The sequence below is a fragment of the Salmo trutta genome, chromosome 22, assembly GCF_901001165.1.
Source record: "Salmo trutta chromosome 22, fSalTru1.1, whole genome shotgun sequence".
In the NCBI taxonomy this organism is placed as follows: Eukaryota; Metazoa; Chordata; class Actinopteri; order Salmoniformes; family Salmonidae; genus Salmo; species Salmo trutta.
Window position 1 is genome coordinate 23706070 of NC_042978.1, and position 25712 is coordinate 23731781.

General features: G+C 44.4%; 1 protein-coding gene across 2 annotated transcripts in view; it reads left to right on the forward strand.

Moving 5' to 3' along the window:
* The window catches only part of mcf2l2 (MCF.2 cell line derived transforming sequence-like 2), a 131508-nt gene that overhangs the window by 43608 nt on the left and 62188 nt on the right, over positions 1–25712 (forward strand). For both annotated transcript variants that reach the window (XM_029707320.1, XM_029707321.1), the window contains exons 7-15: positions 160–309; positions 684–808; positions 918–1032; positions 5783–5902; positions 6120–6311; positions 18200–18391; positions 18504–18690; positions 19043–19149; positions 19797–19885. In XM_029707320.1, coding sequence (XP_029563180.1) covers positions 160–309; positions 684–808; positions 918–1032; positions 5783–5902; positions 6120–6311; positions 18200–18391; positions 18504–18690; positions 19043–19149; positions 19797–19885 — 1277 coding nt within the window. The remainder of the gene's footprint in view (positions 1–159; positions 310–683; positions 809–917; positions 1033–5782; positions 5903–6119; positions 6312–18199; positions 18392–18503; positions 18691–19042; positions 19150–19796; positions 19886–25712) is intronic.

The window sequence follows — 25712 nt, forward strand, 5'->3', positions numbered from 1 at the left end:
CAGAGTAGTGACTACTGAAATATTGCCAGTTTCCACATAATAGTCATTTTCTACCATATTTATCTTCTACTGGGATGTCGGTTTACTATAGATGTAATCCTAAAAATGTATGGGTCATGGCACAGTATAATCTGAGGTGTGTTTGTGTTTTGCTCTCAGGCCATTGAGAACTTTGCTGTGACAGTGAAGACCACAGCCCAAATGCTGCAGATGTTTGGCACAGATCTGGCCGAGACGGAGCTGCCTAATGACGTGCAGTACACCAAAGACCTGCTAACTACTCACACTGAGAAGCATGACAAACTAAAGGTGAGACACTGCTTCAGCATCAACATGGGGCTTCTGAACCTGGCTACCTATTAGGGTTCACTTGTACCCATAGTTAGCATCTGAATATTCCCTATGTTGATGAGTGGTAGTATAGTATTAGTAGATGCACATACAGTAGTGAGATCAGTGGACTGGTTTCTAACATGGCCTGTTGCTTAGTAGTTGAACCACACTCATTAGCATCAATGGCCTAGATAACAAGCATAGCAAAGTATAGCATAGCAAGCATAGCAAGTATTCTATTCCAAAACCAGACTGTTGATCAGGAGCAGCCCGTCTCATGATCCCCCCATAGGCAGGTGGGTCTCCTCCTGGCATAGCCTGGTATTTAATTAGTTATTTAAATTTCACAGGATGAACTGAAATTAGCAATGCAACAGGGGACTACTCTGCTGGGCTGCATCAAAGAGCAGGCCGCGAAGTCTGAGAACCACAAACTAAACCCAGACGAGATGGAGAACCAGACTACAGTGGAAAGGTTGGTTACTGGGACCTAGTTCAGATACTATATGTTTCTAATAAAACATGTTTTTATGTACAGTTCAGTACAAACATATACGTACAGTTCATGAGTGCATGGGTTTCAGGTTGTTGGCCCAGCTGGATGAGACAGAAAATGCATTTCAACAGTTCTGGTCCAAACATCACCTCAAACTGGAGCAGTGCCTGCAGTTACGCCATTTTGAACATGACTTCCGAGAGGTATGTAGATTTCTATGACAGAGTCCCTGTCTGCTGACTACTGTGGTCAGCAGGTTTTGCTTAATCATATAAAAAAAGAGAGCTGGACAGAACACATCCTGGATATTTGAGTTCCTCCAGAGAGAGCATGGCAGTCAAGGTCACTGAAATACATGGATATTATACTACATACACAATTAAACATTTAATTAAATGTAACTAAATGTAATTGAAAATGTAATCTACGTAATCCCCATGTAATTGTTTATCATGAGAGGGCCATAAACAATAACTAGTAATGCTGCATACTCAAATATATATATAAAAAAAAATTGCTGAGGTGGATTCACTTTTGAGGACACAAGACTAGTACACAATACAAATATGATAAAAATATGATTATATTTTATATGATGTGTTTTCTATTCAAGAAAACTGTATTAATAAGGCTTGAAATCACTTTTATGATTTCTAAATATAGCATAATCAAATTATAAAACAACTAACTATAAGATTTCACCTTTCTTATAACTGTAAAATACATTTGTATGTTTAGTTTTAGACAAAATGTGCCTATTTTCTAAAGGTCTCTCTTGATCAAAACGTCTGCCCCAATCGCTGTGAATGTCTCACATAGCTCTAGTTTGGCTTTAGGAACTCGCCTTTCACCTCATATTAATCTCGTCTGTTTATGATGAACAGAAAGGTTTTTTTGTTTAAAATCTATGAATTGTTTTAGATGAATGGCTATAAATCGCTCTTTGAATGTGCTACCGTGATGAAACCACTCTCTCCTGCTGTGCTACTATGTAATGATTGCGATGTAGGGTTCAGCCAGGAGTTGATGTACAGTCGGAAGTGCGAATAAAATGGTAGGAGGGACATCCTAGCTTCAAGTGGTTTCACATTCCACATCCTACGTCACACAGCAAAGCCCAGGCACTGTTTCTCTCTTCTCTCACAAAGTGAGGGTAGTGATAATAAAGTCCTCCTTGTATCCAGAATATGCTGTGGAGAGGATGATTCTGCAAGTGCTTCTGGATGCGCTCCAGTTAATCGGAGAGGGCTTAAGTTAAGGAGCTATTCCAAGCTGGTGCTGCGTTGTCACGTCCTGACCAGTATAAGGGTTATTTGTTATTGTAGTTTGGTCAGGACGTGGCAGAGGGTATTTTGTTTATGTGGTTCGGGGTGGTGATTTATGTAGTAGGGTGTTTGATTTATTATTTCCGGGTTTTTGGGGTTATGTTCTATGTTTGTATTTCTATGTGGTCTCTAGTCTTTTGTATTTCTATGTCTAATTGATTGGGGTTGGACTCTCAATTGGAGGCAGGTGTTTTCTAGTTGCCTCTAATTGAGAGTCCTATATATAGGTATGTGTTTGGTTAAGTGTTTGTGGGAGATTGTTTCTTGTTTTGCCTGTGTGAGCACGACAAGACTGTTTTGCTGTTCGTGCGGTATTTTGGTGTTCTCTTTATTTTAAATAAATAACAAGATGAGCATCCACATTCCTGCTGCGTTTTGGTCCTCTATTCCCGACGACAGCCGTTACATGCGTGTTCTAGGCAGGGGTGGATGTAGCCTGTGTATGGCTACCAGGTCAGCCTGTGGGACATTGAAACTTTTTAGTCTGCGTAAAACAACTTCTTGTTTCCTTTTCTAACAATGGACGTTACTTGTTCGTCCCACTGTAGATTCTTTTGCACAAGGACAAGCACAAGAATTTTGACTGACTCAGACTTGCAGGTCTTTCCCGCTGATTGTAAGGGGACTTGGATGGGGCAGGTTTCTCACAAATGATATCAACAGGACCTTGCATTTCGAGGGGTTCAGGGCCGTATTAGTTTCCTGGAACCTCCCCACTAAGCATTTACTGACGGCAACGTCTTTTGGACCAGTCTAAATTTGGCCCAAACATAGACGTCTATAATTGGTTCAGATTTGGTCGATCTGGACCGGGCCAAATCTGAACCAAACATAGACACTTACAGTATGTTTCACAAGTTTTGACATCATAGTACAGCACAGTATAGTACTGTAGAGCACAGCAGAGTACATTACATTACAGTACACAGTACAGTATACAAAATTAAAGTATATTATAGAACAGTACAGTAGAGTACAGTTCAGTACAATACAATAGAGTAAAGTAAAGAAAAGTATAGTGTACTGTATTGTACTCTACTTTACTCTAATGTACTCTACTGAATTAAACTGTACTGTACTGTACTCTACTGAATTAAACTATAGTGTACTGTGCTATACTGAATAAAACTTGACTGTCCTGTACTGTACCATACTGTAATCTACTGTGCTCTACTGCAGTGGTTCCCAACTAGTGACAATACCCTATAATGACAATGTGAAAACATGTTATTAGGCATTTTTGCAAATGTATTGAAAATGAAATAGAGAAATATCTCATTTACATAAGTATTTGGCTGCGATTACAGCTGTGCGTCTTTCTGAGTAAATCTCTAAAAACTTTGAACACCTGGAATGCACAATATTTGGCTATTTTTTTCTTATTTTTTCTTCAAACTCTGTCAAGTTGGTTGTTGATCATTGCTAGACAAGTCTTGCCATAGATTTTCAAAGACAATTTAAGTCAAAATTGTAACTGGTACATTCAGGAGCATTCAATGTCATCTTGGTAAGCTACTGTATATTTGGCCTTCTATTTTTTTGGTTATTTTCCTCCTGAAAGGTGAATTTGTCTCCCAGTGTCTGTTGGAAAGCAGACTGAACCAGGTTTTTCCTCTGATTTTGCCTGTGCTTAGCACTTTTCCCTTTCTTTTTATCCTGAAAAACTCCCTAGTCCTTGCCCATGACAAGCATACCCATAACATAATGCAGCCACCACCCTGCTTAAAAATATGAAGAGTGATACTCAATGATGTGTTGTGTTGGATTTTCCATAAACATAATGCTTTGTTCTCAGGACATAAAGTGAATTTCTTTGCCACGTTCTTTGCAGTTTTACTTTAGTGCTTTATTGCAAACAGTTTTGGAATATTTGTGTTCTGTACAGGCTTCCTTCTTTTCACTCTGTCATTTAGGTTAGTATTCGGGAGTAACTACAGGACAATGTTGTTGATCCATTCTCAGTTTTCTCCAATTACAGCCATTAAACTCTGTAACTGTTTTAAAGTCAGTATTGGCCTCATGATGAAATCCTTGAGTGGTTCCCGTCCACTCTGGCAACTGAGTTAGGAAGGACACCTGTATCTTTGGAGTGACCGGGTGTATTGATACATAATCCAAAGTGTATTTAATAACTTCACTATGCTCAAATGGATTATCAAAGCCTGCTTTTTTATTTTTCCACATCTACCAATAGGTGCCCTTCTTTGCGAGGCATTGGGAAACCACCCTGGTCTTTGTGGTTGAATCTGTGTTTGAAATTCACTGCTTGACTGAACAACCTTACAGATAATTGTATGTGTGGGGTACAAAGATGAGGTAGTCATTAAAAAAATCACTACTATTGCGCACAGAGTGAGTCCATTCAACTTATTATGTGACTTGTTAAGAACATTTTTACTTCTGAACTTATTTAGTCTTGCCATAACAAATAGGTTGAATACTTATTGACTCAAGATATTTCAGCTTTTCATTTGTATTTAATTGGTAAACATTTCTAAAAACATAAGTACACATTGACAATATGGGGTATTGTGTGTAGGCCAGTGACACAAAATCTAAATTTTTATTATTTTTTATTCAGGCTGTAACACAACAAAATGTTGAAAAAGTCAAGGGGGGTGAATACTTTCTGAAGGCACGGGAAATCTCCAAATGGATGTAGCAACTGCAGATTCCTCCTTAAAAATATTATTGTGATATAATGCTTACTTCATTGAGAATGTACATGTGTAGTTGAAATTTGTCCATAGAATCAATGACCGAAAAATACAGATTTTCAACGTATTTGATATGTATATTCAATATATATTTTAGACATCTGGAAAATATGTATTTTCAACATCCGGAAAATACATATTTTCAATGTCACCTTTCTTTCAGCACTTAAAATGCACCTGACGTCAATGTCTGGAATAGAAGTCTAAAAGACGTCTTTTCAACGCAATTTTGCTTATTGGGATAGTAGCTGTGCTGGTCTCATACCCAGTTGTATCAGACGCTCTATTGCTGTGGTGTGGTCAATCTTATCAAAGGCTTTGGAAAAGTTTTGGTGATTAAGGTGGATATTGTGGATGGAATGTCAGATTCTTTGTATAGGCAGTCAAGCATACTGACCAGGGCTTGGGTGGATGATCTGTTCGGCATGCTCCCAAATTGCCTAAGGTTTGGTGACATGTCCTCTTTAATCCAGGCAGCGGCAAAACTCTCTGATACTTTAGAGAGCTGTGGAGTTAGTGATATACAGTAGGTCTCAACTGGTCGATGGGGGGGGTAGGTATCGGCAGCACTGTGTCCTCCTTCCGCTGTGAAGGAAATTTTCCCTCCTTGAATGAGGAATTGAGGATGTTGCTAACAGGGTGGCTTAATTCACAGGCAGACTCACATATATTTTTGGGATGTAAGCCTTCAGGGCTGGACGCTTTGTGAAAAGCCAGTACAATGTAACACTTTGCTTGTCTAAAAATAGTTGCTTCCCCTTTACTTTTTTCACTTTTCTCAGTGTTATACATGCTTGTTTATGTTTACACTTACAGTATAACACTCCCTCTCAAGCATATAAGTTAGCAGAAACTGGACATGAATATGTGCCTGATCTGCAGTTGTCTCTGTGTCCTCTCCTCCCTCCCAGGTGAAAGTGTCATTGGACAGTCTGATGGACACTCTGACTTCCCTGTCAGATATTGGGGACTGTGTCACCCGAGTGGAGATGTTACTGAACGACCTCAATACCTTAGAGGAGAAGGCTCAGGTCAGCTCAGTCACATAACACACGTGAAATGAGATGTAACATCTAAACCTTTCAATTCCAATGATTGAGTACATTGCACAATGTCTCCACTATGGCTTCATTAGCATATGATCATCAGCCTTTGATTGCATTGTATGTGAGCCTCACATGGATGTGCCCCAGTGTGTTGGTCATGTGAGATGAATGGCTCTCTGTCTGTCTGTTGTGTGCATGTCAGGAGTCGTTAGAGAAGGCCCAGCTCCATGCCCTACACGGGGACCAGCTGATCCAGAGCAACCATTATGCTGTGGACTCCATACGGCCCAAGTGTGTGGAGCTCCGACGCATCTGTGACGACTTCACCAACGAGGCCAAGAAGAAATACGACATCCTCTCCAAATCAAACCAAATACACAAAGGCATGGACAAGGTGAGGTGCATTACAGAGGAAGCTCCTCATCCCTATATTTCTGACAGAAAAGACACTGGCCTCTTAGAGAAATTGTTTGCATGATCAATTGTGTCCTTTACACTTTCTCTAATAGATTCAAATAACTTTCACACAGTTTGAAATCAAATCAAATTTGATTTGGCACATGCTTTGTAAACAACAGGTGTAGACTAACAGTGAAATGCTTACTTAAGGGCCCAACAATGCAGAGATATTTTTTTAAATAGAAAAATATACAAATAACAACACGAGGAATAAATACACTATGAGTAACATTAACTTGGCTATATACATGGAGTACCAGTACCGAGTTGATGTGCAGTGGTACGAGGTAATTGAGGTATGTGGACACCTGCTTGTCAAACATCTCATTCCAAAATCATTGGCATTAATATGGAGCTGGTCCCCCCTTTTCTGCCATAACCGCCTCCAGTCTTCTGGGAAGGCTTACCACTAGATGTTGGAACATTGCTGCGGGTACTTGCTTCCATTCAGCCACAATAGCATTAGTGAGGTCGGGTGCTGATGTTGGGCGATTAGGCCCACAGTCGGCGTTCCAATTCATCCCAAAGGTGTTTGATGGGTTTGAGGTCAGGGCGCTGTGCAGGCCAGTCAAGTTCTTCCACACCGATCTCGACAAATAATTTCTGTATGGACCTTGCTTTGTGCACGGGGGCACTGTCATGCTGAAACAGGAAAGGACCTTCCCCAAACGCTTGCAACAAAGTTGGAAGCACAGAATTATCTAGAATGTCATTGTATGCGGTAGCGTTAAGATTTCCCTTCACTGGAGCCTAGCCTGAACCAAGAAAAACTGCCCCCGACCGTTGTTCCTCATCCACTAAACTTTATAGTTGCCAATATGCATTGGGGCAGGTAGCGTTCTCCTGGCATCCGCCAAACCCAGATTAGTTCGTTGGACTGTCAGATGGTGAAGCGCGATTCATCACTCCAGAGAACATGTTTCAACTGCTCCAGAGTCCAATGGTGGCAAGCTTTATACAACTCCAGCTGACGCTTGGCATTGCGCAGGGTGATCTTAGGCTTGTGTGTGGCTGCTCGGCCATGGAAACCCATTTCATGAAGCTCCCGACGAACAGTTATTGTGCTGACGTTGCGTCCAGAGGCAGTTTGGAACTCGGTAGTGAGTGTTGCAACCGAGGACAGATGATTTTTACAGGCTTCAGCACTCAGCAGTCCCGTTCTGTGAGCTGTATGGCCTACCTGAGTCATTGTTGCTCCTAGACATTTCCACTTAGGTGATAATGCCCGAGAAGCTGGTGTTTGGAGGATATATTGCCATGGGTGTTGTGGAAGGATGAAATAGTATGAATAAATTCATCAAAATAAAGATGGAAATATGTCAATCATTATTTTAATATGTTGTTAACCAGTTGTACAAAAGTGATATCTGTGCCAATATATCCTCCAAACACCAGCTTCGAGGGCACTATCACTTTTGTACAAAAGATTAACAACATATTAAAATAATGATTGCCATATTTTCATAAAAATCTTTATTTTGATTAATTTATTCATACTATTTCATCCTTCCACAAGATATAGTCCTGACACAAATCTAGAGTTGCTACCGAAGCCGGCTGGTTATTCGTTCTATCGGTTCGGTTGCCAGAGACGCGACCTAGTCGTTCAGTATTGTTGTTCTGTATCTATGGTCATTTGTTCTAAATGTTCCATTGCCATATTGGCTGGGAACGTTCTTACCCCTTGCTTGCTAGCTAGCCTACGACGGCTTACTTATGGTCACGTCAAACAGTGCAGTCGTGGCCAAAAGTTTTGAGAATGACACAAATATTCATTTTCACAAAGTCTGCTGCCTCAGTTTGTATGATGGCAATTTGCATATACTCCAGAATGTTATGAAGAGTGATGAGATGAATTGCAATTAATTTCAAAGTCCCTCTTTGCCGTGCAAATGAACTGAATCCCACAAAAACATTTCCACTACATTTCAGCCCTGCCACAAAAGGACCAGCTGACATCATGTCTGGACAAGGCTGGAGATCACTCTGTCATGCTGATTGAGTTCGAATAACAGACTGGAAGCTTCAAAAGGAGGGTGGTGCTCGGAATCATTGTTCTTCCTCTGTTATTAATGGTTACCTGCAAGGAAACACGTGCCGTCATCATTGCTTTGCACAAAAAGGGCTTCACAGGCAAGGATATTGCTGCCAGTAAGATTGCACCTAAATCAACCATTTATCGGATCATCAAGAACTTCAAGGAGAGCGGTTCAATTATTGTGAAGAAGGCTTCAGGGCACCCAAGAAAGTCCAGCAAGTGCCAGGACCATCTCCTAAAGTTGATTCCGCTGCGGGATCGGGGCGCCACCAGTACAGAGCTTGCTCAGGAATGGCAGCAGGCAGGTGTGAGTGTATCTGCACGCACAGTGAGGCAAAGACTTTTGGAGGATGGTCTGGTGTCAAGAAGGGCAGCAAAGAAGCCACTTCTCTCCAGGAAAAACATCAGGGACAGACTGATATTCTGCAAAAGGTACAGGGATTGGATTGCTGAGGACTGGGGTAAAGTAATTTTCTCTGATGAATCCCCTTTCGGATTGTTTGGGGCATCCGGAAAAAAGCTTGTCCGGAGAAGACAAGGCGAGTGCTACCATCAGTCCTGTGTCATGCCAACAGAAAAGCATCCTGAGACCATTCATGTGTGGGGTTGCTTCTCAGCCAAGGGAGTGGGCTCACTCACAATTTTGCCTAAGAACACAGCCATGAATAAAGAATGGTACCAACACATCCTCTGAGAGCAACTTCTCCCAACCATCCAGGAATAGTTTGGCGATGAACAATGCCTTTTCTAGCATGATGGAGCACCTTGCCATAAGGCAAAAGTGGCTCGGGGAACAAAACATCGATATTTTGGGTCCATGGCCAGGAAACTCCCCAGACTTTAATCCCATTGAGAACTTGTGGTCAATCCTCAAGAGGTGGGTGGACAAACAAAAACCCACAAATTCTGACAAACTCCAAGCATTGATTATGCAAGAATGGGCTGCCATCAGTCAGGATGTGGCCAAGAAGTTAATTGACAGCATGCCAGGGCAGATTGCAGAGGTCTTGAAAAAGAAGGGTCAACACTGCAAATATTGACTCTTTTGCATCAACTTCATGTAATTGTCAATAAAAGCCTTTGACACTTATGAAATGCTTGTAATTATACTTCAGTATTCCATAGTAACATCTGACTAAAATATCTAAAGACACTGAGGCAGCAGACTTTTGGCCACGACTGTACAGCCAGAATAACAACGAAGTAGCTGCATTTGCATTTGTTTAAGCTGTTTTCTAGTGACATTTATTTGGATACATCTACAACAATGAAAGAATTGCACGATTTCACCTGGCATAGAAAATGTGCTCTCTCGTCAGGACACTGTTGTTCAGAGGAGCTAGCCAACAACACAGCTAACACAATCACTTCAAAAGTTTGGACACGCCCACTCATTCAAGGGTTTTTCTTTATTTTTACAATTGTCTACATTGTAGAATAATAGTAAAAAGATCAAAACTATGAAATAACACATATGGAATCATGTAGTAACCATAAAAAGTGTTAAACAAATCAAAATCTTATTTAGATTTTAGATTCTTCAAAGTAGCCACCCTTTGCCTTGGTGACAGCTTTGCACACTCTTGTAATGAAATCAAATTTTATTGGTCACATACACATGGTTAGCAGATGTTAATGCAAGTGTAGTGAAATGCTTGTGCTTCTAGTTCTGACCGTGCAGTAATATCTAACAAGTAATCTAATAATTTCACAACAACTGTCTTATACACACAAGTGTAAATGGATGAATAAGAATATGTACATATAAATATATGGATAAGCGATGGCCGTGCGGCATAGGCAAGAGTATATACATATGAGATGAGTAATGTAGGCTATGTAAACATTATATATGTAAGGCTTGGGTGTAGTGGGTGAGGAGTGAGGCGCAGGAAGCAGAGAATACAGGGTAGTGTTTTTAATGAACACAACGGCGAACACAAGCCACCCCACAGCGATCCAGAGCGCACACAAAAACCAAAGTGCCCCAAACACAGGGGACAGAAAATAGTCGGCGCACAACACGCACTAGCACCAAAAACACAATGTACGTGTACAAGCAACACACAGATCAATAATCCCGCACACAGAGCAGGCGGGCCTACTGGGTAAAATAGCCCAGCTAATCAGCCCAACACAAAAACAGGTGCAAACAATAAACGGAAAGGGGGAAAAAAGGGAATCAGTGGCAGCTAGTAGGCCGGTGACGACGACCGCCGAGTGCCACCCGAGCAGGAGTTGTGACAATATAAAGTGGCATTGTTTAAAGTGACTAGTGTGACATTTATTACATCAAATGTTTTATTATTAAAGTGGCTAGAGATTTGAGTCAGTATGTTGGCAGCAGCCACTCAATGTTAGTGATGACTGTTTAACAGTCTGATGGCTTTGAGATAGAAGCTGTTTTTCAGTCTCTCGGTCCTAGCTTTGATGCACCTGTACTGACCTTGCCCTCTGGATGATAGCGGGGTGAACAGGCAGTGGCTCGGGTGGTTGTTGTCCTTGGTGATCTTTTTGGCCTTCCTGTAACATCGGGTGCTGTAGGTGTCCTGGAGGGCAGGTAGTTTGCCCCCGATGATGGTTTGTGCATCTGTGTGGGTGGACCATTTCAGTTTGTCCATGATGTGTACGCCGAGGAACTTAACTTTCCATCTTCTCCACTACTGTCCAGTCGATGTGGATAGGTGGGGTGCTCCCTCTGCTGTTTCCTGAAGTCCACGATCATCTCCTTTGTTTTGTTGACGTTGAGTGTGAGGTTATTTTCCTGACACCACACTCCGAGGGCCCTCACCTCCTCCCTGTAGGCCGTCTCGTCGTTGTTGGTAATCATGCCTACCACTGTAGTGTTGTCTGCAAACTTGATGATTGAGTTGGAGGCGTGCATGGCCAAGCAGTCATGGGTGAACAGGGAGTACTACGGAGAGGGCTGAGAACGCACCCTTGTGGGGCCCCAGTGTTGACGATCAGTGGGGTGGAGATGTTTCCTACCCTCAGCACCTGGGGGCGGCCCTTCAGAAAGTCCAGCACCCAGTTGCACAGGGCGGGGTCGAGACCCAGGGTCTCGAGCTTAATGATGAGTTTGGAGGGTACTATGGTGTTAAATGCTGAATGATGAACAGCATTCTTACATAGGTATTCCTCTTGTCCAGATGGGTTAGGGCAGTGTGCAGTGTGCTTGCGATTGCATCGTCTGTGGACCTATTGGGGCGATTGGAGTGGGTCTAGGGTGACAGGTAAGGTGGAGGTGATATGATCCTTGACTAGTCTCTCAAAGCACTTCATGATGACAGAAGTGAGTGCTATGGGGTGATAGTCATTTAGCTCAGTTACCTTAGCTTCTTGGGAACAGGAACAATGGTGGCCGTCTTGAAGCATGTGGGCACAGCAGACTGGGATAGGGATTGATTGAATATGTCCGTAAACACACCAGCCAGCTGGTCTGCGCATGCTCTGAGGACGCAGCTAAGGATGCCATCTGGGCCGGCAGCCATGCGAGGGTTAACACGTTTAAATGTTTTACTCATGTTTGCCGCAGTGAAGGAGAGCAATCAGGTTTTGGTAGCGTGCCATGTCAGTGGCACTGTATTGTCCTCAAAGCGAGCAAAGAAGTTGTTTAATTTGTCTGGGAGCGAGACGTCGGTGTCCGCGACGGGTCTGGTTTTCTTTTTGTAATCCGTGATTGACTGTAGACCCTGCCACATATATCTTGTGTCTGAGCCATTGAATTGTGACTCTACTGTGTCTCTATACTGACGCTTAGCTTGTTTGATTTCCTTAAGGAGGGAATAGCTACACTGTTTTTTTATTTTTCATGTTTTTGGTCGCCTTGCCATGATTATTAGCAGTGGTTCACGCTTTCAGTTTTGCGCGAATGCTGGCATCAATCCACGGTTTCTGGATGGGGAAGGTTTTAACTGTCACCGTGGGTACAACATCTCCGATGCACTTGCTAATAAACTCACTCATTGAGTCAGCCTATAAATCAATGTTGTTGTCTGAGGCTATCTGGAACATATCCCAGTCCCGTGATCGAAGCAATCTTGAAGCGTGGAATCCGATTGGTCGGACCAGTGTTGTAGAGACCTGAGCACGGGCGTTTCCTGTTTTAGTTTCTGTCTATAGGCCAGGAGCAACAAAATAGAGTCGTGGTCAGATTTGCCGAAAGGAGGGCAGGGGAGGGCTTTGTATGCGTCGTGGAAGTTAGAGTAGCAATGATCCAGAATTCTGCCAGCCAGAGTCTCACATTCGATATGCTGATAAAATTTAGGGAGCCTTGTTTTCAGATTAGCTTTGTTAAAATCCCCATCTACAATAAATGCAGCCTCACGATATATGGTTTCCAGTTTACATAGAGTCCAATGAAGTTCTTTCAGGGCCGTTGAGGTGTCTGCTTTGGGGGGATATACACGGCTGTGATTATAATCGAAGAGAATTCTCTTGGTAGATAATGTGGTCGGCATTTGATTGTAAGGAATTTTAGGTCAGGTGAACAAAAGGACTTGAGTTCCTGTATGTTGTTATGATTACACCATGACTCATTAATCATAAGGCATACACCCGCGCCCTTCTTACTAGAGAGATATTTGTTTCTGTCGGCGCGATGCGTGAAAAAACCGGGTGGCTGTACCGACTCTGATAACATATCCCGAGTGAGCCATGTTTCCGTGAAACAGAGAACGTTACAATCTCTGATGTCTCTCTGGAAGGCAACCCTTGCTCGAATTCTGTCTACCTTGTTGTCAAGAGACTGAACATTGGCGAGTAATATACTCAGGAACGGTGAGCGATATGCCCGTCTACTGAACCTGACTAGAAGACTGCTCTGTCTGCTCCTTCTGCGGCGCCGTTGTTTTGGGTCGCCTACTGGGATCCGATCCATTGTTCTGGGTGGTGGTCCGAACAGAGGATCCGCTTCGGGAAAGTCGTATTCCTGGTCGTAATGTTGGTAAGTTGACGTTGCTCTTATTTACATTTACATTTAAGTCATTTAGCAGACGCTCTTATCCAGAGCGACTTACAAATTGGTGCATTCACCTTATGATATCCAGTGGAACAACCACTTTACAATAGTGCATCTAAATCTTTTAAGGGGGGGGTTAGAAGGATTACTTTATCCTATCCCAGGTATTCCTTAAAGAGGTGGGGTTTCAGGTGTCTCCGGAAGGTGGTGATTGACTCCGCTGTCCTGGCGTCGTGAGGTAGCTTGTTCCACCATTGGGGTGCCAGAGCAGCGAACAGTTTTGACTGGGCTGAGCGGGAACTGTGCTTCCTCAGAGGTAGGGAGGCGAGCAGGCCAGAGGTGGATGAATGCAGTGCCCTTGTTTGGGTGTAGGGCCTGATCAGAGCCTGAAGGTACGGAGGTGCCGTTCCCCTCACAGCTCCGTAGGCAAGCACCATGGTCTTGTAGTAGATGCGAGCTTCAACTGGAAGCCAGTGGAGAGAGCGGAGGAGCGGGGTGACGTGAGAGAACTTGGGAAGGTTGAACACCAGACGGGCTGCGGCGTTCTGGATGAGTTGTAGGGGTTTAATGGCACAGGCAGGGAGCCCAGCCAACAGGGAGTTGCAGTAATCCAGACGGGAGATGACAAGTGCCTGGATTAGGACCTGCTCCGCTTCCTGTGTGAGGCAGGGTCGTACTCTGCGAATGTTGTAGAGCATGAACCTACAGGATCGGGTCACCGCCTTGATGTTAGTGGAGAACGACAGGGTGTTGTCCAGGGTCACGCCAAGGTTCTTAGCACTCTGGGAGGAGGACACAAGGGAGTTGTCAACCGTGACGGCGAGATCATGGAACGGGCAGTCCTTCCCCGGGAGGAAGAGCAGCTCCGTCTTGCCGAGGTTCAGCTTGAGGTGGTGATCCGTCATCCACACTGATATGTCTGCCAGACATGCAGAGATGCGATTCGCCACCTGGTTATCAGAAGGGGGAAAGGAGAAGATTAATTGTGTGTCGTCTGCATAGCAATGATAGGAGAGACCATGTGAGGATATGACAGAGCCAAGTGACTTGGTGTATAGTGAGAATAGGAGAGGGCCTAGAACAGAGCCCTGGGGGACACCAGTGGTGAGAGCACGTGGTGCGGAGACAGATTCTCGCCACGCCACCTGGTAGGAGCGACCTGTCAGGTAGGACGCAATCCAAGCGTGGGCCGCGCCGGAGATGCCCAGCTCGGAGAGGGTGGAGAGGAGGATCTGATGGTTCACATTATCAAAGGCAGCAGATATGTTTAGAAGGATGAGAGCAGAGGAGAGAGAGTTAGCTTTAGCAGTGCGGAGAGCCTCCGTGACACAGAGAAGAGCAGTCTCAGTTGAATGCCCAGTCTTGAAACCTGACTGATTAGGATCAAGAAAGTCATTCTAAGAGAGATAGCAGGAGAGCTGGCCAAGGACGGCACGTTCAAGAGTTTTGGAGAGAAAAGAAAGAAGGGATACTGGTCTGTAGTTGTTGACATCGGAGGGATCGAGTGTAGGTTTTTTCAGAAGGGGTGCAACTCTCGCTCTCTTGAAGACGGAAGGGACGTAGCCAGCGGTCAAGGATGAGTTGATGAGCGAGGTGAGGTAGGGGAGAAGGTCTCCGGAAATGGTCTGGAGAAGAGAGGAGGGGATAGGGTCAAGTGGGCAGGTTGTTGGGCGGCTGGCCGTCACGAGACGCGAGATATCATCTGGAGAGAGAGGGGAGAAAGAGGTCAAAGCACAGGGTAGGGCAGTGTGAGCAGGACTAGCGGTGTCGTTTGACTTAGCAAACGAGGATCGGATGTCGTCAACCTTCTTTTCAAAATGGTTGACGAAGTCATCCGCAGAGAGGGAGGAGAATTCAGGAGGGAGGAGAAGGTAGCAAAGAGCTTCCTAGGGTTAGAGGCAGATGCTTGGAATTTAGAGTGGTAGAAAGTGGCTTTAGCAGCAGAGACAGAAGAGGAAAATGTAGAGAGGAGGGAGTGAAAGGATGCCAGGTCCGCAGGGAGGCGAGTTTTCCTCCATTTCCGCTCGGCTGCCCGGAGCCCTGTTCTGTGAGCTCGCAGTGAGTCGTTATATCCAATAGTTCTTCCCGGCTGTATGTAATAACACTTAAGATTTCCTGGGGTAACAATGTAAGAAATAACACATAAAAAAAACAAAATACTGCATAGTTTCCTGAGAACACGAACGCGAAGTGAGGCGACCATCTCTGTCGGCGCCATCTTTAGCATCCACTTCAGTGGACCACTTCCGTATTGAGCGTGTCACTGGTACTTCCTGTTTGAGATTTTGCTTGTAAGCAGGAATCAGGAGGATAGAGTAATTGTCCAATTTTACAAATGGAGCGTGTGGGAGAGCTTTGTACGCATCTCTGTGTGTGGAGTAAAGGTGATTTAGAGTTTTTCGCCTCCAGTTGCACAGGTGTCATGCTGGTAGAAATTAGGTAAAATGGATTTCAGTTTTCCTGCTTTAAAGTGACCGGCCACTAGGAGCGCTGACTCCGGGTGAGCATTTTCTTGTTTGCTTATGGTTCTATACAGCTTGTTCAGTGCGGTCTTAGTGCCAGCATCAGTTTGTGGTAAATAAACAGCTATAAAAAATATAGATGCAAAGCCTCTTTGTAAATAGTATGGTCTACTGCCTATCATGAGGTATTCTTTAATCTTCCATGTAGGTGATAACCACATACCAAACCAAGAACTTGTTGTAAACAGTACAACATGCCTGGATGAAGATTTATATATTGTTTAAATGCCACTACAAATATTCAGTGGCATGTATTCATGGCAGCCCAAAAAATGGCCAATAAAAAAAGAAACAAAATAATGTACGTTTCATCTCTGTGTTTTGTAAATGTCCTTCAATTTGCACGAGGGTAAATGTATCTCACCGGAGAAAGCATCCAAGTGAACTAAACAGCACCACTCTGTCTCTTTATGTGTAGCCCGTGTATCTGATGCTGTCTGTTCAAAAATACTATGATATTGTTGCCGCACATAACATTGCATGCAAGGGAAGCCAATGAGCATTTGGCTTCCCTTGATAAAAAAAAAAGCCAATCAGCGTTGAGCTAAACAGAGTGAGCTCAGCTGTGAATGGTCCTGGCGCACCAAAAGAATGTGTCAAGGGAAGCCAGTTTGGATTTGGTTTCACACCAATCACATCACATTAGAAGCCAAACGTCATTGACAGAAAACTGGAATTGTTTAACATTTTTGTGTCGGTGTCCTCAAGTGACTAGCTAGCTAAAATCGTCTCTTTCCGAGATTAGCAATGGATGGAGATGTGGTTTTACTTAATTCTCCGTACTGGCCAGTGATTATAACATAAATTCTGATCCAACCATAAATTCATACATTGTGCTCCTGGCATGAGAGGGTTGAAGTTCAACATGTATCTAGATGTAGTAACGTTAGGCTAATGTTACCTAGCTGGCCTGGAACATCGTTGCTCATAAAAGGGAGTTAGGCTAGAGAGCAAGCATTTTAGCCAGGTAGCCTAGGACAATAAAAACTAAAAGCGTTGTGACGTTCTCCCGCAAGAAAACTAAAAATGTTGCTCAAACAGAAGGTGGAACTAACAAAGAGTCACTGACCAACAACCAAAATGAAACAGGTGGGGTTTTAGGAGGGGATCTGAAAGACACTCATGGGGGTGTCCACTGAAAGTTGACTAGCAACAACTGGAACACACCATGAGCGCCCACTAAATTTTCCCAAGAAGAGGCAAACAAAAGAAAAACCCACACCAAACTTAAAGACATGAAGCAAACCGAAAAGGTGGAGCAAAACGAAATCAGGGAAATCAGACAAAGGAACGTTTTTCTAGAAATCAAAATAATAATAACTAAAGCTGTTGACCCTCCATATCCCTCAAGATAACTGGAGCACTTGGCTAGCCACTCTGAAATAGCACCTGGGCCAACCAGGTGAAACACCTTCCATCTAACGAGATGACCAACCAGAACAGGCGTTACACAGACTGACTAATGAGGTGACACCAATTGGTGCGCCCCTCGTGCTAACATTCAACCTCAAAATATAAAATGGAAAAACCAAAGCCTGTAACAGCGTATATGACAGTCATAGACTGTTTAGGCAACATGAAAGAGGAGCATGGCATTGGCATTTCTCTACAGGTAGGGTGAGTCAACATGTTTTTTTCTACTTACACACACACACACACACACACACACACACACACATACACACAAATCAGTACCATGGACAGCCCACATCATATTTAGCTTATGTTGATTGGAATAAATCATTTTTGGTATCTTTTAGTTGTCACTGTATTAGACTAAGCATAGGTAATTAGATGATGTTGAAATGGTGCTGGAATGGGGGAGGCAGCGCCTGGTTAATATTTGTGACTTGTTGGACCTCTCAGTGGTTTTAAATCAATAGTTGTTTAGTAGTCTGAAAATGTTGTAGGTAATGTAACTGTTTGTTACATGCATTTTGTTTTGTGGACTTCACAGGGCAGATGTTGCTCCCTGGTTTTGTGATGAAACAAAAGTGTGGTTGAATTTATTTTGCCACTGTGTCTTCTTATTGTCTTAGTCACGGTGTCAAGGCATATTAACTAACAGGTTATAGAGCAAACACAATTATCACAACACATAGGTTGTAATAATGTTTTTTTCCCCCCTGGCTTGGCTTCCCCAGTGATTTTACCCACGCACTGTTACTGCAAATGCTATGTATAGTTGTTCAAAAGAGATAGTGCCATGCCAATGAGCATAGATATATACTACTGATGTGGAGCCTCAACAGTACATACTGTAGTTATTGTTTATTCATCCATGTGTTCTCTGGTGGTTGCAGGTGAACCAGTGGTGTGAGTCAGGGGTGTACCTGCTGGCCTCTCAGGCAGTGGACAAGTGCCAGTCCCAAGATGGGGCTGAGGCAGCGCTGCAGGACATTGAGAAGTTCCTGGAGACGGCTAAGGAGAACCAACTGAGTGACCTCAAGACCATCCACAACCAGTATGAGCTAGTCCTCAACGCTGAAGTCAAGGTATGTACAGTGGTCCCTTAACTCACTCATGGAATCCTAGTTCCTGGAGTTGTCAGCCTACTGATGAACAATTGTTCTATTTTTTTACCACTTGTATTGTGCTTTCCCTCAGGCCAATGTAAAGAAGGCTCTAAAAAGGTTGGACGATGTACAGGAGATGTTTGAGAAAAGACAGGTCAGTCTGAAGAAGCTGTCGGCCAAACAGACCCGGCCCGTCCAGCCTGTGGCACCCCGGCCTGAGTCCTCTCCCAATCGCCCCGCGCCCTCCAAAACACCCAGGACCACCGGCCCTGCCCCTGGTAAGTCTCCCCCACTTTGACCTAACCACAAACTTTACCTGCCCTCAACACAAGACCATCGATGTAGAGCCTATTCATTGCTATTCAAACTGAAAGGTAGTCTATATGCTGTACTTTACTTGCCAGGAAGCAGTCATTTTCTAGTTTTAGACAAAGCATATGTTTAAAACCTTACATCCTGATGCCTTCGCCTTGTAAAGGAAGTTTATCATATTCACTGCGGTACTACGACAGGAAGAGGACATGGCTTTGGGCCAGGGCCTTCTGCTGTTGTTCCACACATAGAGAATGGAAACAGGACTTATGTTTCTCTTTCTTCTTTTTCCCATCCCTGTTCTGTAACCATTACCAGCACTCAGTCGAAGGACCTCAGAGAACTCCAGTGCCACAAAGCAGCCCACGGAGGCTGAGCTCGCCAAAAAGAAAAATTTAAGTCGCAAAGTCAAAGGGAGCCTGAAGGTAAGATCTGATGAACTCTAGACAATTGAACCTGAATGGTTCAAACTCATCTATAACAACAACAACCATCTTTTTTTGTTGGCTAGCCACTGGTCCATTTTTATGAGAGTATTCCACCAATATAGTTATTTTATCATTTATTAGAACAGAACTCTTGGTCAATGGGAGTCTGGGAGAGAAAGTCATTGGGGTGTCCAGTTTTACTATCTTCTGTTTCCTGCCTTTCCCCAGCTGAAACATGTGGAGATAAGAAAACCTAGAGCCCTGGTTTAAATCAATTATGCACATTTTTCCCTGACAACATCATGTCTGTCTGATGAATATCAATAATGTACCATACTAGTCATGCATGATAAGCATCTCATCTTATCTAACACCATTTACATTTTTGTCATTTAGCAGACACTCTTATCCAGAGCTACTTACAGGAGCAATTAGGGTTAAGTGCCTTGCTGAAGGACACATCGACAGATGTTTCACCTAGTTAGCTCTGGAATTCAAACCAGCAACCTTTCAGTTATGGCACAACGCTCTTTGACCAAGAGTGTGATATTTGAAAGGAAATAGGGGCCTCCAAGGTATATGTGTGTGACCCTTCCTCCACCTACAGTATCCATGACTGCATCACTCTGTGTTTCTGTCCCCAGATTGAGGTAATGCATGAGGCAAGCCAGGGAGGCTCCAGCCACATCCTGGTGACGAACGAGACAGAGGAGAGTCTTTCAACCAGGCGGAGGTAAATTGATATTTTCTCTTCTCTGCCCTTCTACAATATGGAAAGTAAAATCTTCTGAGAAAGAGAACCATCCTTTCTCTTTCTCTCTGCTCTCCGTCAAAGTTGATACAGAGCAACTGCTGTATGTACTCACAAAGTTGCTAATGATATGGTTTATGATGTCAACATCGACAATGGACTACCATTTCCTCAGTAACTGAGGAGAATCTGTCGTACACCCAACTGTAGCTGAGGTGCAGGAGATGAAGAGCCACATATAGCCAACGTGTGTCAATGCAGTCAGGCATGATGAGCAACACTTGGGTTAAAACACAGTGCCAGGAGGCACATCGGTTTGTTGCATTTGCATGATACCAGTTGTATTTCTGTATTTTGAAAGTTATATATCTTGAAAATGTGATTGCTGACATGCAAACCATGTTGGGACTATCAACAATGGACTAATGAAACTAATTCCAAAATATAGTTTTGGGGTGGAATTTTTTTAAGTAAAAAATGTACTGATGTGTAAATATTTGACATTATTTTTAGATAGTTTGAAATGTTTTATCATGTATTTTTAACATGAAATATAAACACTTAACAAAACAAGAAGCAGGTGTCACAACCAGGACAAACCTAAACAAATATGAGAATTATACTGGACAAAAATATAAACGCAACATGCAACAATTTCTACGATTTTACAGTTACAGTTCATATAAGGAAATCAGTCAATTGAGATAAATAAATTAGAACCTAATCTATGGATTACACCTTAAGTACATTTTATGTATATTTCTCATAAATTAGAAATATACTAAAATGGTATTTGAAAAATAATTAATGTATTTTATTTCCAAAAAAGTGTATTTATAATGTGTTTCAAGCATACTTTCACAAATCCACTTTTACTCATTAACCACATTAGCAATTGTAATTAGCATTGTAAAGGTTACCTTGTGTAACAAGCCTCTTGCAAGAGGGGGGTGTGTGTGGAATCAGGAGCAGGAGAACAGATGGGTTCCAGGGAATCAAATGTTTTAATACAGGGGATCCCAAAGGCACAGCACAAACACAAAAAGTAACCGCACGAAAAGCAGCATCCACCCACAGGGATAGGAACACAGTTCACACAGAGGAGAAATCTCAACTTCGAATACTAGCGAACACAAATGTCCACGGTAAAACACATACCGCACAAAACGAAACAAAATCCCGTGGTGCAGGCACGCACCCCTTACTGTACTAATTAGTAACAATCCCGCACACAGCCTAACCTGCAGCGGGGAAATATAAACCCACCGAATCAGATACAACAAGACACAGGTGTGAAAACCAGACAATGCTAAACGAAAAAGGAAAATGGGATCGGTGGCAGCTAGTAGGCCGGCGACGACGACCGCCGAGCACCGCCCGAACAGGGAGAGGAGCCACCTTCGGTGGAAGTCGTGACAGTACCCCCCCCAACGTGCGGCTCCCGCAGCGCGCCGACGTCGGCCTCGAGGACAACCCGGAGGATGAGGTGCAGGGCGATCCGGATGGAGGCGGTGAAACTCACTCAGCAGAGAAGGATCCAAGACGTCCCCCACCGGCACCCAGCATCTCTCCTCCGGACCGTACCCCTCCCAATCCACGAGGTACTGCAGGCCCCTTACTCAACGCCTGGAATCCAGAATGGATCGTACCATGTACGCCGGGGCCCCCTCGATGTCCAGGGGGGGCGGAGGGACCTCCCATACCTCAGCGTCTTGAAGCGGACCAGCCACCACCGGCCTGAGGAGAGACGCATGAAACGAGGGGTTAATACGATAATAACGGGGGAGCTGTAACCTATAACACACCTCGTTTATCCTCCTCTGGACTTTATATGGCCCCACAAACCGCGGACCCAGCTTCCGGCAGGGCAGGCGGAGGGGCAGGTTTCGGGTCGAGAGCCAGACCCGATCCCCAGGCGTGAACACTGGGGCCTCACTGCGGTGGCGGTCAGTGCTCGTCTTCTGCCGGGCCTCGGCCCGGTTTAGGTGCTCCTGGACGGCCTCCCAGGTCTCCCTCAAGCACTGTACCCACTCCTCCACCACAGGAGCCTCGGTCTGGCTCTGTTGCCATGGTACCAGGACCGGCTGGTACCCCAACACTCACTTAAAAGGCTAAATGTTTGTTGAGGAGTGGCGAAGCGAGTTCTGGGCCATCTCTGCCCATGGAACATACATCGCCCACTCCCCTGGCTTGTCCTGGCAATACGACTGCAGAAACCTACCCACATCCTGGTTCACTCTCTCCACCTGCCCATTACTCTCGGGGTGAAAACCAGAGGTCAGACTGACAGAGACCCCCAGACGCTCCATGAACGCCTTCCTCACCCGGGACGTGAACTGGGGACCCCAATCAGAAACTATGTCCTCAGGCACCCCGTAGTGCCAGAAGACGTGAGTAAATAGGGCCTCCGCAGTCCATAGGACCGTAGGGAGACCGGGCAAAGGGATGAGACGACAGGACTTAGAAAACCGATCCACAACGACCAGGATCGTGGTGTTCCCCTGGGAAGGTGGGAGATTGGTCAGGAAGTCTACCAATAAGTGTGTCCAAGGCCGCTGTGGAACGGGGAGGGGTTGTAACTTCCCTCTTGGCAGGTGTCTAGGAGCCTTGCTCTGAGCGCACACCGAACAGGAGGAGACGTAAAACCTCACGTCCTTAGCTAGCGTGGGCCACCAGTACTTCCCCCTAAGGCTTCGCACCATCCAATCTATGCCTGGGTGACCAGAGGCAGGTAACGTATGCGCCCACCGAATCAATCTTTTTATTTATTTTATTTCACCTTTATTTAACCAGGTAGGCAAGTTGAGAACAAGTTCTCATTTACAATTGCGACCTGGCCAAGATAAAGCAAAGCAGTTCGACAACATACAACAACACAGAGTTACACATGGAATAAAACAACATACAATCAATAATACAGTAGAAAAAAATAAGACTATATACAATGTGAGCAAATGAGGTGAGATAAGGGAGGTAAAGGCAAAAAATGCCATGGTGGCAAAGTAAATAAAGTATAGCAAGAAAAACACTGGAATGGTAGATTTGTAGTTTGAAGAAAGTTCAAAGTTAAAATATAAATAATATGGTGCAAAGGAGCAAAATAAATAAAATAAATAAGTACAGTAGGGGAAGAGGTAGTAGTTTGGGCTAAATTATAGATGGGCTATGTACAGGTGCAGTGATCTGTGAGCTGCTCTGACAGCTGGTGCTTAAAGCTAGTGAGGGAGATAAGTGTTTCCAGTTTCATAGATTTTTGTAGTTCGTTCCAGTCATTGGCAGCAGAGAACTGGAAGGAGAGACGACCAAAGGAGGAGTTGGCTTTAGGGGTGACCAGAGAGATATACCTGCTGGAGCGCGTGCTACAGGTGGGTGCTGCTACGGTGACCAGCGAGCGGAGATAAGGAGGGACTTTACCTAGCAGGGTCTTGTAGATGACCTGGAGCCAATGTGTTTGGCGACGATTATGAAGCGAAGGCCAGCCAACGAGAGCGTACAGGTCGCAGTGGTGGGTAGTATATGGGGCTTTGGTGACAAAACGGATGGCACTGTGATAGACTGCATCCAGCTTGTTGAGTAGGGTATTGGAGGCTATTTTGTAAATGACATCGCCGAAGTCGAGGATTGGTAGGATGGTCAGTTTTACGAGGGTATGTTTGGCAGTATGAGTGAAGGATGCTTTGTTGCGAAATAGGAAGCCAATTCTAGATTTCACTTTGGATTGGAGATGATTGATGTGAGTCTGGAAGGAGAGTTTACAGTCTAACCAGACACCTAGGTATTTGTAGTTGTCCACAAATTCTAAGTTAGAACCGTCCAGAGAAGTTATGCTGGACGGGCGGGCAGGTGCAGGCAGCGATCGGTTGAAGAGCATGCATTTAGTTTTACTTGTGTTTAGGAGCAGTTGGAGACCACGGAAGGAGAGTTGAATGGCATTAAAGCTCGTCTGGAGGGTTGTTAACACAGTGTCCAAAGAAGGGCCAGAAGTATACAGAATGGTGTCGTCTGCGTAGAGGTGGATCAGAGATTCACCAGCAGCAAGAGCGACATCATTTATGTATACAGAGAAAAGAGTTGGCCCAAGAATTGAACCCTGTGGTACCCCCATAGAGACTGCCAGAGGTCCAGACAGTAGGCCCTCCGATTTGACACACTGAACTCTGTCAGAGAAGTAGTTGGTGAACCAGGCGACGCAATTGTTTGAGAAACCAAGGCTACTGAGTCTGCCGATGAGGATGTGGTGATTAACAGAGTCAAAAGCTTTGGCCAGGTCAATGAATACAGCAGCACAGTAATGTTTCTTATCGATGGCGGTTACGATGTCGTTTAGGACCTTGAGCGTGGCTGAGGTGCACCCATGACCAGCTCTGAAACCAGATTGCATAGCGGAGAGGGTGCGGTGAGATTCGAAATAGTCGGTAATCTGTTTGTTGACTTGGCTTTCAAAGACCTTAGAAAGGCAGGGTAGGATGGATATAGGTCTGTAGCAATTTGGGTCAAGAGTGTCACCTCCTTTGAAGAGGGGGATGACAGCAGCTGCTTTCCAATCTATGGGAATCTCAGACGACACGAAAGAGAGGTTGAACAGGCTAGTAATAGGGGTTGCAATAATTTCGGCAGATAATTTTAGAAAGAAAGGGTCCAGATTGTCAAGCCCAGCTGATTTGTAGGGGTCCAGATTTTGCAGCTCTTTCAGAACATCAGCTGAATGGATTTTGGAGAAGGAGAAATGGGGGAGGCTTGGGCGAGTAGCTGTGGGGGGTGCAGTGCTGTTGAATGCAGTTGGGGTGGTTAGGTGGAAAGCATGGCCAGCCGTAGAAAAATGCTTATTGAAATTCTCAATTATAGTGGGCTTATCGGTGGTGACAGAGTTTCCTATCCTCAATTCAGTGGGCACTTGGGAGGAGGTGTTCTTATTCTCCATGGACTTTACAATGTCCCAGAACTTTTTAGAGTTGGAGTTGCACGAAGCAAATTTCTGTTTGAAAAAGCTAGCCTTGGCGTTTCTAACTGCCTGTGTGTATTGGTTTCTAACTTCCCTAAAAAGTTGCACTGCGGGGGCAGTTCGATGCTAATGCAGAACGCCACAGAATATTTTTGTGTTGGTTAAGGGCAGTCAGGTCTGGGGAGAACCAAGGGCTATATCTGTTCCTGGTTCTAAATTTCTTGAAAGGGGCATGCTTATTTAAGATGGAGAGGAAGGCATTTTTTAAAAATAACCAGGCATCCTCTACTGACGGGATGAGGTCAATATCCTTCCAGGATACCAGGGCCAGGTCGATTAGAAAGGCTTGCTCGTTGAAATGTTTCAGGGAGCGTTTGACAGTGATGAGTGGAGGTCGTTTGACCGCTGACCCATTACGGGTGCAGGCAATGAGGCAGTAATCGCTGAGATCTTGGTTGAAAACAGCAGAGGTGTATTTAGAGGGCACGTTGGTTAGGATGATATCTATGAGGGTGCCAGTGTTTGCGGCTTTGGGGTTGTACCTGGTGGGTTCATTAATAATTTGTGTGAGATTGAGGGCATCAAGCTTGGATTGTAGAATGGCTGGGGTGTTAAGCATGTCCCAGTTTAGGTCACCTAGTAGCACGAGCTCTGAAGATAGATGGGGGGCAATCAGTTCACATATGGTGTCCAGAGCACAGCTAGGGGCCGAGGGGGGTCTATAGCAGGCGGCAACGGTGAGAGACTTGTTTTTGGAGAGGTGGATTTTTAAAAGTAGAAGTTCAAATTGTTTGGGTACAGACCTGGATAGCAGGACAGAACTCTGCAGGCTATCTCTGCAGTAGATTGCAACACCGCCCCCTTTGG